The sequence below is a fragment of the Vipera ursinii genome (genome assembly GCF_947247035.1).
Source record: "Vipera ursinii genome assembly, chromosome: 2".
NCBI lineage: Eukaryota > Metazoa > Chordata > Lepidosauria > Squamata > Viperidae > Vipera > Vipera ursinii.
Genome location: NC_139513.1, coordinates 117638861 through 117653174, shown reverse-complemented (window position 1 = coordinate 117653174; position 14314 = coordinate 117638861). Strand labels below are relative to the sequence as shown.

At 40.2% G+C, this 14314-nt stretch overlaps 1 protein-coding gene across 1 annotated transcript in view; it reads left to right on the top strand.

Moving 5' to 3' along the window:
* Positions 1-14314, top strand: part of MGAT5B (alpha-1,6-mannosylglycoprotein 6-beta-N-acetylglucosaminyltransferase B) — a gene marked incomplete at both ends in the record, with an annotated part of 237254 nt that overhangs the window by 119991 nt on the left and 102949 nt on the right. Inside the window, one exon of the mRNA XM_083354984.1 lies at positions 8294-8406. Coding sequence (XP_083211110.1) covers positions 8294-8406 — 113 coding nt within the window. The remainder of the gene's footprint in view (positions 1-8293; positions 8407-14314) is intronic.

The window sequence follows — 14314 nt, the reverse complement described above, 5'->3', positions numbered from 1 at the left end:
TGATATACTAATTTCAGTGCATCTTCATTATTGTCCTTCAGATATTCTTCCAAAGCCATTTTTTCTTCTTCAACCATCTAATGTACTTGCATTATTATTATTATTATTATTATTATTATTATTATTATTATTATTATTATTATTATTATTATTAATTTCCCTATAAAGTTTTGCTCATTAATATGACTAATATTTATATGTTACTTATATTTAAGGTCTATACATATGTTGCATATAGTATGTTTTAAAAGTGTGTTATGTATGTGTACACTTTGAGAGGAAGCAACTAAATTTCATTTTTAATGTGTGCCATTGTGCCCACAGAAAAAATAACAATAAAGGTTATCTAATCTCATCTTATTTGCAAACATAATTCCCTTTCATTTTACTCTCTTGTTAGTTACCTTAGATCTACACTTAAGATGCTCATGCCTGATAGTAACCAGGGTTGCTTTTCAGAGTGAGACAGGTGGCATATAAATAAATAATAAACAAACAAGCAAGCAAGCAAACAAACAAACAAATAAATAAGTCTTAGAGTCACAGCACAAAGAAAGTGGGATCTTCTGCAAAAGTTTCAGTTCAAATAGTAAATGCATTCTGAGGGAAATGTTTAGATCAACACTGATCTAAATGTTGCTTCAATTCATGACTGCTCAATTCCTTATTTTTATATCCATATATAGATAGCTATCCACAACCATGCAGACACTATTGCAGTGTGTAATTTTGATAATGCTTTTCATTATATATGACAGGTAAATCTGAATGACGAACATCCATGCTGAGCAGATTTGAATCAATTTCAACCTTAATATTTTACCTGGTATATACAGGGTCCTAATATGCTAGAATTTTATTTTTTTGTCCAAGGATTTCAGTTTTGTCTTTTCTTTTCCTCCTTTGGTAAATTTGCCCTGAAACCCAGAAGCAGTTAACTTCCATTTAATACACGCCACACTTTGGAAAATGTTTTCAGCAGTATAATCCATCCTTCCTATTGTGTTTTATTTTTTGAAGTTAGACTTCAATCTTTTAAGCATCACTATCATTTTGGAACAGGAATCATCTTCTGCACTCAAGATAGCTATGCCAAACCTAATTAGGGGCCCAGAACACTAGAATTTCATTTAGAATTTTTATTCTTTTCCCCTTAGATTTCCTGTGCAACCTCTTAATCTGTCTTTGCCCTCTTTGTTTCTTAGAACAAAGGAGTGCTCCTCCCCAATTTTTCTTAGAAAAGCAGGACTTGGGGAAAAAAGTATGGCATCTGTTTCCTTCTATAAGACTCATTTAGTACATAGTTGACTTCCTTTCTTCAGGAAAGCCACTCTGAAAACTAAATAAGGATTGGACTGTTTTTATAACACAGAAACTAAGAGACAGTTTGCCCAGAAAAGCAACAGCTGAACTGAGATTTTAATTGGGATTTTTATAAAACTGGGCTAACATATTCATTACTGAACCATATACTAACCCTATACTAAATGTTACACCTTAAAGCTATGCTTGTTATTCTGGCGTTCCTTCAATCTACCTATTAAGAATAAGAAACCCTTTGGTTGTTTATGACGACCCCCACTAATTGGGGATGGCCAACCTTTCAATCTTATAACCTTGTGCCATTGATAGTTATGTAGATGGTGGTACAGATTTTTAGATACTTATGGCACTGTGCCATGTCCAAATTAATTTACTGCCTATTTATGGTCTATCTGTGCAACTGTTACTGATATTCTAATATTTTGCTATTATAGTTTAACAATAGATCATCCGACCACATTTGTAAAATTCAAAGCCATCCCAGTTTGTTGAATTCATGCAACACAGAAAAAGTAAAAAAGGAAAGAAAAAGATACAAATAAAAAATTGAAATGTTTGGGCAAATTAGGGCAACACTGTGGAAAAGTTACAGGAAAAACTGAATATCCTGTGGGTTCATACAAAGATCCAATATCAGGACCCCAAACCAAGAAAGACAGTGGTAATTCTTCCGAGCAGATTTGTTTATTGTTCCACATGTATAGACAGAAGCTGCCCAACTGAAGCTCTCTACTATCTACATCAAGTGTATACTCTGAGAACTGCTAGGGAGGGGCTGTCTTCACCCTCTTTCTCTCACGCAAAATATCTGGACTCATCTGCCTCTTATTCCTCTGGAATGCACACCCTGCGTCCTAGGAATCCAGCCTGGTACATTTCATCACATCCTATTAATTTTTGTATCTGCTAAGAGGTCTGCCTTGGTTGAAATCCATATTCTAGATATCTTGTTCCATGTTAGCTGACTCTGTATATCAATAAGGAATAACGCTCAAGAGTTGTTTGGCCCTTGCCTTCCTCAGTGTACTCTTGCCCTCCCCTTTAGCTTTATTTTAATATATAGAAGTTTATAAAGCTGAGATGAATGGAAATCTGTTACAGGTCTTCTACTGTATGTGCAATTATTTATTGAAAATTTCCTGTCGCAGGAAATAGAAGAGGAATGCAGTGCTTGTCACCTATCACATAGCCTGTCAGGCATGTATGATGGTCAATACATGGAAAAAATGAATCTCCTTGTATTGCTGCCTTATAGAATAACAAATGCTAAACTAGGAAGAAAAATGCTGGACAAACCACAATATATGGTTGATGGGCTGCATTTAGCTTGATGGGACGGAGTCTATTTCTGCGGGTTCATGAGATGCCCAGGAATATAGTAGTCCAGGTTCTGATTCTGAAAAGCTACCTTCAGGCCAACTATATTTGTGACAGTCAATTAAGTTGGTTGTGTGCACTGCAATAATTGCCTAATGCTTTGGATATTATGGAAATTGAGACATCCTAAGTACAGCGTTGGGAGAATTGTCTTCATTTCCCCCCCCCCCCCAGTTTCTATAGATGTTAAAGATGCCCAAGGGATTTTCAGTGTTAAAGTAGAAGTGAAAGCAATTTGGAAGCAAAAAAAAATCATTTCTATTCAATGATATGAGCAACAGGCAATCCCAAAGGTTTCTGAAAGGCAGCTGGATTTCATTGGTTTTTTTTCCTTTGAAAATGTTTTGCTTCTCATCCAAGAAACCTCTTCAGCAGAACTGAAGAAGCTTCTTGGATGAGAAGCAAAACCTTAAGGACAACCATGACCTGGGTGATTGAGAATCTCTGTAGATATTGAGCAAAAGGCAAGTTTAGGTTTTCAAGGCCAGCCCTGCTATCACTTCTGTCAGCAAATTCTGGGCAGTAGTAGCAAGCTTTGACAGTAGAGAATTAAATAACGTAGGATTTAATAACGTAGGATACTGCTAAGCTTGTAAGCCGCACTGAGTCTTCGGAGAAGGGTGGGATATAAATGGAATTAAAATAAAAAAATAAATAAAAATAAATTTGATTTGAAGAAAGATTCCCATGCAACTTAACAATAGGAGGGAAAGTGCCACCTTATTCCTTTCCTCAGACAGCAACTATACGTTATTTTCTCTCCCCTCTACTTAAATCTTCTGTACTAACTGAGAAACATCTCCAAGGCAAGAAGCTGGGATGAACTGACCCAGATTGTTCCAATTGATCAATTCCTCCTTTCCCCTGAAACCCCAAAATAATCCCTCTACAGGCCTTTCAATTTTTTGGCATTGCAGGTTGATATTGCTGAAGGGAGGGGAGGGAGAAGAAATCCTTTGTGTTTTCCCAGTATTGAATTTCAGCGCAATGGTTCAAGGCACTTATTCTGCAATGGTCAATTTCTGTGGGTTGGGGGTTAGGATAGGATAGGAATGGACTCTAGTCATCTGTCTGTCTCTGTCTCTAGGTGTTCAAAATACTCAAGACATATCTCCCCTGCCTCTTCCCTCCCTGATGCAGCTGACAAAGTGAGAAAGAGCCTGTGGCCTAGAAGTTAAAACAACTGCCTAATGTGCAATCAGCCCAGGTTCGAATCTCAGAAGGGTGTGGCTAACTGATGAAAACAAATAAGTTTGAAATGGCTATATCAGTCTCCCTTTAATTCTTTGTTAGCAATCCCAAAATTTGCACAAATATATATACCGTAGTTTCCCGCATATAAGATGACTTTTTAACCCATGAAAATCTTCTCAAAAGTCAGGGGTTGTCTTATAGCCGGGTGCTGAAACTTTAGGGACAGGGCTGGCTGGAAAACCTGGAGCGGATCTTCCATTTAGTCTGCACAGGGAAAGCGGGACCAATTGGAGTAGAAGCTGCAGTCTGTGATTTTTTACAGGCTGGGGTCTGGGCGTCTTTCCTTCTAAAGTTGAAGAGCAGCTGTAGGCAGGTAGGGAATGCAAGAGCAACTTGAAAGGCAGGTGGGGAATGCCATAGCCAGAGCAGCTGCTTAGCTCTAAGGACACATTTGACTCAGGAACTGGGCGGGCTGGCTGGAAAACCTGGAGCGGATCTCCCATTTGGTCTTTTTTTTAAATTCCATTTATATCCCACCCTTCTCCGAAGACTCAGGGTGGCTTACAATTTAAAGCACAAATCAATGTGCTTAGCAATAGTCTTCATTCTATGTATATGCCTGCTTATTAGAGCTTTCACACCCCCCCCCACAAGCAGCATTATTACAAAGTCAGCTAATTGCTCCCAACAATCTGAGTCCTCATTTTACCTACCTCGGAAGGATGGAAGGCTGACTCAACCTTGAGCCTGGTGGGATGAGAACCTGCACTAATTGCAGGCAGCTGGTGTTACCTAAGGCTCTGCGCAGGGAAAGCTTTAGAGTGAATTAGGAAAAGTGAAAAAGTGAATTAGGAAAATAGGAAACGGTTGCTGGAATTGGGTATGTGTAGTTTAACGAAGAGAAGAGTGAGGGGTGACATGATAGCACTGATCCAATATCTTAGGGGCTGCCACAAAGAAGAGGGAGCCAAGCTATTCTCCAAATCACCTGAAAGCAGGACAAGAAGCAATGGATGGAAACTAGTCAAGGAGAGAAGCAACCTAGAACTAAGGAGAAACTTCCTGACAGTTAGAACAATTAACCAGTGGAACAACCTGCCTCCAGAAGTGGTGAATGCTCCAACACTGGAAGTTTTTAAGAAGAGACTGGACAGCCATTTGTCTGAAATGGTATAGTGTTTCCTGCCTGAGCAGGGGGTTGGACTAGATGACCTCCAAGGTCCCTTCCAACTACTACTACTAGTGTATGTATATATAATATTTTTAAAAACTACATTCATACAACTGGTGAAAAGTCAAAATTACAGAAATGGTGTTTTTAGTTAGTTTATTTATAGCCTGCCTTTATTACTTTTACAAATAACTCAAAGTGGTGAACATGCCCAACATATCTTCCTCCTTCTATTTTCTCCACCACTCCTTTCTGGATTGGAATGAGAGAGAGAGTGACTGACCCAAGGTAACCCAGCTGGCTTTCATGAAAAAGGGAGGACTTGTACTCACAGTCTCTTGCTTTCTAGTCTGGTGCCTAAAACCCCTTGACTAAATTGGCTGCTAGTGCTGCATGGAGAACTGGCAGACATAACTTCTCAATGAAAGTGAAACTACTATCTTAACCAACCCAAAAGTGTTTTGTTAGATTGGTGCTTGTAGGTGTATGGTGACACCAGTTGGCTTGACAGCCCAGTTCTGAAAGGATGCTCAGCCCAATGAGGATTATGTGCTTCCATTCCCAAAATGTATACCCATGGCATAAAGTAAAGTAATTGCTATCTGTAATAATAACAATAAAGCAAGCCCTGAATTTAAAAAAAGAAAAAGAATAGAAACAATAATGGAGAGAAGAATAAAAATTATCCCAGTTTGACTTTGTTCTAAAAATGCAAATGTATGCTTCCCTCATTTACATGTCTTACAGGATTCCCAGGTGTGGTTGCTACAGTACTTAGCATGCACTCCTACTTAGGATTGTTTATTGTAAATTGTGTTCAGTGAGCCTTGCAACCTGGAAATGTGGCAAGTAGGCTTGCAGCCTTTTGAAGAAATATCCAGTATTTCATTAGTATTGTATTTGGTAAGTTGAAAATAATACAATTGCCCTAAGATTTACTATTAAGATGCCACCTATTTTTTAACAAATCTCTCATAATTTAATTTTAAAATATATTCAAATATATACTTGAAACTATTCAGTTTGTACTCTTTTTTCCATTACACCCTGAAAGAACAATGGAAAAACCCACCACCACCCAGTTATCTTGCAGCAAGCCCCAGTAAACAATGGGATATTTCTGAGTAAAACATTAACAAGGTTTTGTTTTAACTTTAAAGTAGCCCCTAGACTAGAGCTTCTTTACAAATTATTGAATAGCTTCTGTTGAATAGCTTAAATTTGCTATTTCTAAACCCCCTTGTGCATAAGTAAAAGTTGCAGTCTTTAGCCTTATGATCTTATAGTAATCTCAGCAGATCCTGACTCCTGAAGCCATCTTACTGAGGTGCAGACATCCATTTCAGATCAAAACAGCCAGTTCATGCTGTTTTGAGATTCATGTGAGAATCTTATGAAATGAAAAATATTGTTGGATCTATGACAATTATAACATCATTGTTAAACTACTAGAACCATTGTCTTTACTAAGATCACTAGAGCATGTATTCCAATATTAGACGTGCCCTGAAACAAAAAACAGGAATCTTGCTTTCCTGCTATACTAGTACAGAGGAAACATACCCTCCACCCAGAGGGGTGTGTATGTGTTTGCATTTGTTCATATTGGAAAAATCAATATGGCAATGATGACCAACTGACAATGGTTTCAGCCATCTTGGTGGTTTTTTTTTACTCTCCCTGTAGATGTTCCGGCAGTGAAGAATTGGATGTACACTGTTACGTAGGGAATTAAAAAAAACTTGCTGCAAATAAAAGAAGGTGGGCAAGAGTTAGCTGATGTTCTCTATAGATCAGACATGTCAAACACAAGGCCCGGGGGCCGGATCCGGCCTGCGAAGTGGTTTCATGCGGCCCGCGAAGCCATCCTGGAAACAGTGAGGGAACGGCCCCCACTGCCTTGGCCCTGGCCCAGAGACCCTCCCTCTGCCAGAGACCCTCAGATCTGTCCCACTCCTGCCCAGGCCCCCATAGGCACCCTTGATGCGAACCGATGTAGAGTTGGCCAAGCCCACCCAGTAGGCCATACGCACTCTAGCCACGCCCACCCAGTAGGCCATGCCCACCCAGGCCACACCCACCCGGCCCCCTGAGGGCAAGCGCAATGCTGATGCGGCCCTCAATGAAATTGAGTTTGACACCCCTGCTATAGATGAAAAAAGGATCATTTTTAAATCAAACTAAAAAAGGCCAAACAATGCGTGAGACAGGAATAGGTACCTCTGATATGTAGATTGGAAATACAATATATAATGAAATTAATATAAGCTTGAGGCTATCAGATCTGGGCTGCAAAACCATTGCTTGCCATAGTGAGTTAATAGCTTGTGTTTCCTTTTCATTGAAATGAAGAGTGGTATGTAATTAGCAACAATTGTTTATAGATCTGGTCCAAATGTATAAGCAGATGTTAAATTGAAATGTTGCAGTCTCTGGTGACCAAAGAGTGGGATACAAAAGTTACTTTGAATTAATAAAGGGAACATATCATAAACTCAGTGAGCCTAAAACATACTGGCAATGAGACATTGAAATGTACCTATCTCTATGAAGCTTCAATGTGAACAAATTGTGAAAAAAATTCTGGCTTAGCGTGCCAAGGGAATATGGCCCATCCTGAAACAGCTGATCTGCTTATCCCTCTTTGGGATGGCAAAGTGGGCTGCACAGGTCACATAGAAACCAATTCATTTTTGCTACTTTGAGTTTATTGGCTACACAGTCTATATGGTCATACCTTCCTGGCAAGTTTATCAGAGAGCATACGTATTTACACATAGTTTTTTCTTTATTTTTTCTTAGATCTATGTTTGAAGTAGCTTTAAGTGTATATTTTTTTAAAGAAGTAAAGCCATCTGAAAATGGCATGGGGTGTGGAAGAAAGCAATTCAGAAATAAGATTGATCCAAAAAAAAGGAGCATTTGGAGAAGATGAGGGAAAGGCCAGAAAGAAACTGGCCACAGGTACAGTTCTGCTCCTTTTCAAAAATAAGACTCTTCCTATAGTTATCCCAACTTCCTATAGTTATCCTATAGGTAGAAAATTATGAAAATTTAGATCTATCACTCTTGAGTCTAACATCTTTCTGGTTGTCAAAGTTGTTCTTTGCTGGTAGTTATCTGCTTTGAAGAACTGTTGTTTCAGGAACAGAGTACCTTCATTACTCTAACAGACAAGCTGAAATACCCACCAAAAATGAAACATGGATTATATTTTTCTTTTCCTAGGTTCCATCCAGCAGCTGGTCTGATGGAGAGGATTCAGGCAATTGCTCAGAATGTCTCGGACATTGCAATGAAGGTGGATCAGATTCTTCGGAACAGTCTCCTAAATGGAAAATGTAAGAACACCATCAGGTGTGAAAAGAATAGTCTGAGCCAGTATCTTTGTTTCTATGCATACACTGAATGAGCTAAATCTGAGTTTTTCATGCTATAGTGCTTCTGTGTAGATCCAAGTTACCTTTTATTTCCCCCCCCCAAAAAAAAAAACTTGGGTTAAGCATTAAGGTGCAATATTCTCACATGAAAGAAATCTGCCATGTCTCGTACTACTAATGCAACCTAAGCAGCATGATTTAAAAAGCGTCTAGATATAGAATAGAGGAATGGGAGTGCTATAATCCAGAAGACAATTCTCTGTGAAAAACTCTCTAGTCAAAGGTGGAAAGGAAAATGATGGCATGAGATTGCCCATCAGCAACAATCAGACTTGTCACAGCTTTTCCAACTGTGATGACTTGTCTTTTATTTCTACTCAGAGTTTTTATGCCTAAATCTTTAGATAGGAGTTAGCATATACAAATACATACATCTGTACCTTTTATAACAAATAAAACTGCATATAAAATTAAAGCAAACCAAACCTACTTTCTAAGTATCCACCCAATTGGCTAAGCCAACTGTGAAACTCTCTCTACACTGTGGAGATACATGAGAAGAAACCAATTTGGCCTTTTGCTGATGGAAACACTTTGATCCTCTATTCTTTTTTGGTTGATATAACACATCTCTACCTTCCTCCTGTATCCATACAGAGTCCCAAAGGTGCTTTTTCAAAAGGCAACTGGACTTTGATTTTTCTTGAAGATGTTTCACTTATCATCCAGGAGACTTCTTCAGTTCAGTTCAGTTCAGAAGAAGTTTCTTGGATGAAAAGTGAAATGTCTTCAAGGAAAAACAAAGTCCAGTTGCCTTTTGAAAAAGCACCTTTGGGACAACCATGACCTGGATGAGTGAAAATCTCCATAAATCCGTCAATCTATTTTGCTCATTCTATTTCATAATGTAGTTCATGTCTTTCTGATTGTTATGATTTATAAGCTATTTGTGCTTTACATTGCACATCAGGCTTACAATCAGGGCCATCACATGAGTATCTGTGTAATGAAGACTCAACATCTTTCATGATTGGATTCTTTACAGATCAGAAGCACTAATCCATCTTAAATCAGGCCATCTGGACTGGGAATGAATGGAAACATAGTTAGAGCAAAGTTGTTATAGGCATATTTTAATTTTAGACTTGAAAAACGGAACGTGCAAAATTAGTGAAAAGAACATTCATAATCAAATATTTCTTCCACATGGTTTCAAACTGTGGAAATTACACCATGGACATTTGCACATTCAGTTCTGTTTGGCAGCTTTTGTGCACATGAGGGAAAGGAGAGAAGCCCCTTTTAATGTTGGCCTTATTTGACTCAGCTGGGGATGGAAGAGTTACTATCTGAAAAGCCACTGATAGGCGGAATGTCAAGCATCATGAGCTGTAATTCTCAGTTAGAACTGCCAAGCCATTTCCTAAGTCAGCAGCAGCAACACGATGGAAGGGAAGGGAAGGAGGGAGGGAGCCCATCCCCTTGGCAACGGATGCATATCCCGAGGACACCTTAGTCCTACTTCTTTCTTCAGTGTTCCTCACCGTGTGTATCACCTCCTTTTAGTGGATGGATATGCTAAAAGCCATAATCCTGGGGAAATCATGCTACAGTGATTCTGTTTGTTTCCTACTAAGCCACTAAAAAAATGATCCCCACCAGAACCATTAAAATACATGTCTTAAATCCCATGCGGACTCATCAACTTTGCTTTCTGTTGTTGTTCCTGCTCTCCATAATATATTCTCTTCTAGGCTGACTTTCATTCTGAACTAATCAACAGCACCGTCAATAGTTGCTCTTATTTTGCCACTGGAGTCAAATGGGGCAATTATCACAGAAATCCTGTCAGCCTTATGTAGTAAGCTGTGGATTGTCAAGCTTGGGACTCGTAGCATTTGGGTCCTCTACCCACAAAAATGTGGCCACTAATTAGTGTTTAATCTAGTATTTACACCCAGGGAAGCCTTTCTGTCATGTGCTTATTTATCATTTACTTATTATTTATTACTCAAGCTTCTGTACTGCAACAATCCAAGATCCTGAGTGGCTTATAATGTTATAGTGTTATAATAAATAAGAGTAAATGTTATAGTGTTAGAGTAAAAGTATAATGTTATAGTGTTGTAATAAATAAGTGTAAAAGCAATATATAAAAACTGCAAGCATTGTGAATTCAAATTATAATTCTGCCTATCAACAGCCTCAGGGTAGCATCATCCTTTGATTCCATCCCTAAAAGTCCTCTGAAAGAGAAAGGTCTTAACCATGAGATAGAAATTCAACAGGGATGGAGATAGCAATCTGCAGATTAGTGTGTGTCCTTTAATATCTTCCTCATAAAAAGAATTTTTTCAGATAGTCTTTTCAACATCCTGTACATGCAGTGAATAGCATCTTGGCAGCATCTAGAACAGACATGTCAAACACAAGGCCCGGGGGCCGGATCCGGCCCGCGAAGTGGTTTTATGCGGCCCGTGAAGCCATCCTGGAAACAGTGAGGGAACGGCCCCCACTGCCTTGGCCCTGGCCCAGAGACCCTCCTTCTGCCAGAGACCCTCAGATCTGTCCCACTCCTGCCCGGGCCCCCATAGGCCTCCTTGATGTGAACGATGTAGAGCTGGCCATGCCCACCCAGTAGGCCATACGCACTCTAGCCACGCCCACCCAGTAGGCCACGCCCACCCTGGCCATACCCACCCGGCCCCCTGAGGGCAACCGCAATGCTGATGCGGCCCTCAGTGAAATTGAGTTTGACACCCCTGATCTAGAATAATCCAGCCTTCAGGAGAAGCCTTGAGGGAGAAAAGCATGCTTTCCCCCACATTTTAGTTTTCACTGATGTCTCAACAACTTCATTGATTGTGTCACATTAAGACATAATGTGGTTGTGTGTGTGTGTGTGTGTGCGCGCGCTTGCGCTTAGATGCAATATATACATTTAGCCATTGTGGGTTAGTATTAAATTTGAACCCATCAACTGAGCTTTATTCAATACACTATGGTAAAAATTCATGGCTTAGTATCATGTACAATATAAATCCAGCCGGTATCTGTCTTTACCCCCAAAGGGAGTTTTGCAGGTTCTCATTGATAGTGTATTAATATTCACATATTACATCACTGATGAGGGGGCTGGCCTAATATGCATTACAAAGCTTGGTTGGGTATCAGGTATAAGAAGCCCCTCAAATCTTGTGCCAACTTGGATTTCCAGTGTGTCATGAGCCCTGATCCTGAGGAAGGGGGAGGGGTGTTGCCATTGCCATCCAAGATGTTCTGGGGCTTCCAGAAGTGCTACTCTAGATATTGATGGATGTGGGACCTTATTTGTGGAGTTGGGCCTCAGAGGCTGCTGCAAGGGTACCAGCATCCCTGATGTGAGGCTTCTTCTCTACCTGAGCCACTTGATTCTGCGGAAAAAAATTGGTGGTAGATTCCCTAGACTCTTGGGGACTTTAATTTGCCTCCTTTAGACCAAGAATATGAGCTGACTCAGAGGTTCACATCAATTATGGATCTGATTCAGATTATTGAAGGTTCATTTCATGGTGGGGAGTTACATAGTCTTTTTCTTGAGACTGTCGCATAATTTAAAGATGTAGTCATCAATCTCTCGTCATGGAGGGATTACTTCCAATTAGCCTTGAACCTTTCTGTGGTTACCCTTGCAGCATGCAGAAAAGACCACTTTGTCTGAAGCACCAGGTGGACCTGTAGGGGTTCCACAGGGAACTTGAATTTTTGGTGCATGGTTCAACCAAAGCCTTAGTTCAGTGGTAGAGAACCTATGGCATGCTGGCACACAGAGCCCTCTCTGTGGGCATGCGTGCCATTGCCCCAGCCCCGCCTCCCCCCACAGCCCTCTCCTCAGCAGCAGCCCCCCCAGAGGAGAGCCGCCCCCAGGCGCGGCCCATGCAGAGCAGCCAAGGACATGGCAGCCAGGCAGCAGGGACAAGACTCCACTCTCACACCCCATCGTGTGCAGATGCTGCTGCGGGGCATGGGCAGAGGGCGTGGCTGTCATGGCCCTGCAGGGCTGCCTGGGTGATCTGCTGCAGTGAGCCATGGAGGCAATAGGTAGCCCTGTGGGTGGGCGGGGTGGGGGGAAGGAGTAGGCAGAGGTGGGTCAGAGTGGGGGTGAGTGGGGGCACAGTTTGGGGGCACTCAGTGTTTAAAAGCTTCACCATCACTGCCTTAGTTGCTGCAAAAAATGAGTATGTGATGGGAGCCACATTTTTGTACCTGGTGTCTTGTTGTGTTCACTACTACCCCAACTCAGATCTTTTAGCTCTTTTTGTTTGAAACATCACCTGAACCCCGTCTCTTCACTTTGACCTTTTGCCTCTTCAGAAAGGCAAAGAGGAGCATAGAGAAATTTAAGGAAATTAATTCCAATCCAACAGGTCTACTGACTCCTAAGGTCTTGTTTAATTCAGAATTTCACTCACACCTCGGACAGTGTTCTTCTGCTTTTACTGTTTTTTCAAAGACCTTTTTTATCATATAGGCTTGGAAATGAAGCTTTTGCCTTCCTGAATCAAAGACTTAATCTTTGAAATTGTCAGTGGATCTCATTATGATGATTAATGGGGCAGATGCGAGAGCACTTTATGACTGCCTGTCTAACCAAGCTACCATGTGGTGACCCTCAAATATTAAATATTGACAATTTCCTTCTCAATGTTCTTTGCCCACCAAATGACTGGGGTTCCCATCTCTCCCCAGGCTAGAGAGAATGCAAAGAAGCCAATAAACTATAGCCACTGGCTGTTTTAATATCAGTTTTTAACATCCATCTTAAATGTGCAGATAGGGTTCTTAATAAAGCTGAGTAGCAATGACCTTATTTAACATTAGGGACATGAATAATTGCATAGGTTTCAGAAAACCTAGTCATGAAAACAAATGGAGCACATTATAAATAGTTGATAAAGGCCTTGCTGGCTTTCTTTTGTATGAATAATGGATCGTGTCAATGAGGAGCTTGCTGGGCGAGTGCTAAGTGTGTGCTATGCAGGGACAGGCAGATGTACTCCAGTATGTCTAAAAGCACAACTAACATCATGAATCCACTTCAATGGGGCACTGTGGAAACCCATGTCCTAGTTGGGAATGATATTATTCCTTGAGTCTCCTTACTTAACTCCTTGATGTTATTTTGTTTGCTTGCCTTCCTCAAAAGGCTGTTGGCCTCGTGCAAAATAATTAAGCTTGGGAAGGTTTTGTCTGTGTTTGACTACCAATGTGGGATTGATTATGTTGGACCAAGAAACCAGCTGTTCTGGAGCCTGCTTTTGTCTTTGGTCAAAGAACTGCAATCATAGTATGATTGTGGCTAAAGCTAAAAGACTAAGACAAGCATGAACAAGGTCTCCATTCAGTTATGTATAGCACATTAGAGCATATCTCAAGGAAATAGAATTTGTTTACATTTTATCTTGTCTGGAAGATTTCTATGCTTGTAATTATTTGTCTCATTGATGGCCTGTAAGTTAATTAGTTACTAGCATAATTCTCTGCTGTCATTTGCACATGTCTATATGTTGAAGGGCTTTTAAATTTGCTGTTAGAAATGTAGGGTCCAGGAGACACAATCTCAAAGGTGGACAAATGGCCAAAAAATGAAATTTGGACCAACCATTAAACTTCTGTGTTGTTTAAGAAACCAATTAAAAGAAGGGATGAGACTCGCTCCATCTCCATTTAGGCTTCACTGCAGTTAAAAATGATAGTGCAGTTTTTTTTAAAAAAGATATCCTTTCTGCTGATCCTCTTAAGCTTATTGCAAGCTCTGGACAATGAAAGGAAGCAGCTTTTTAAACATTCAGGGGATTGCACTTTTCAAGGTGGAACACATCATGTGAAT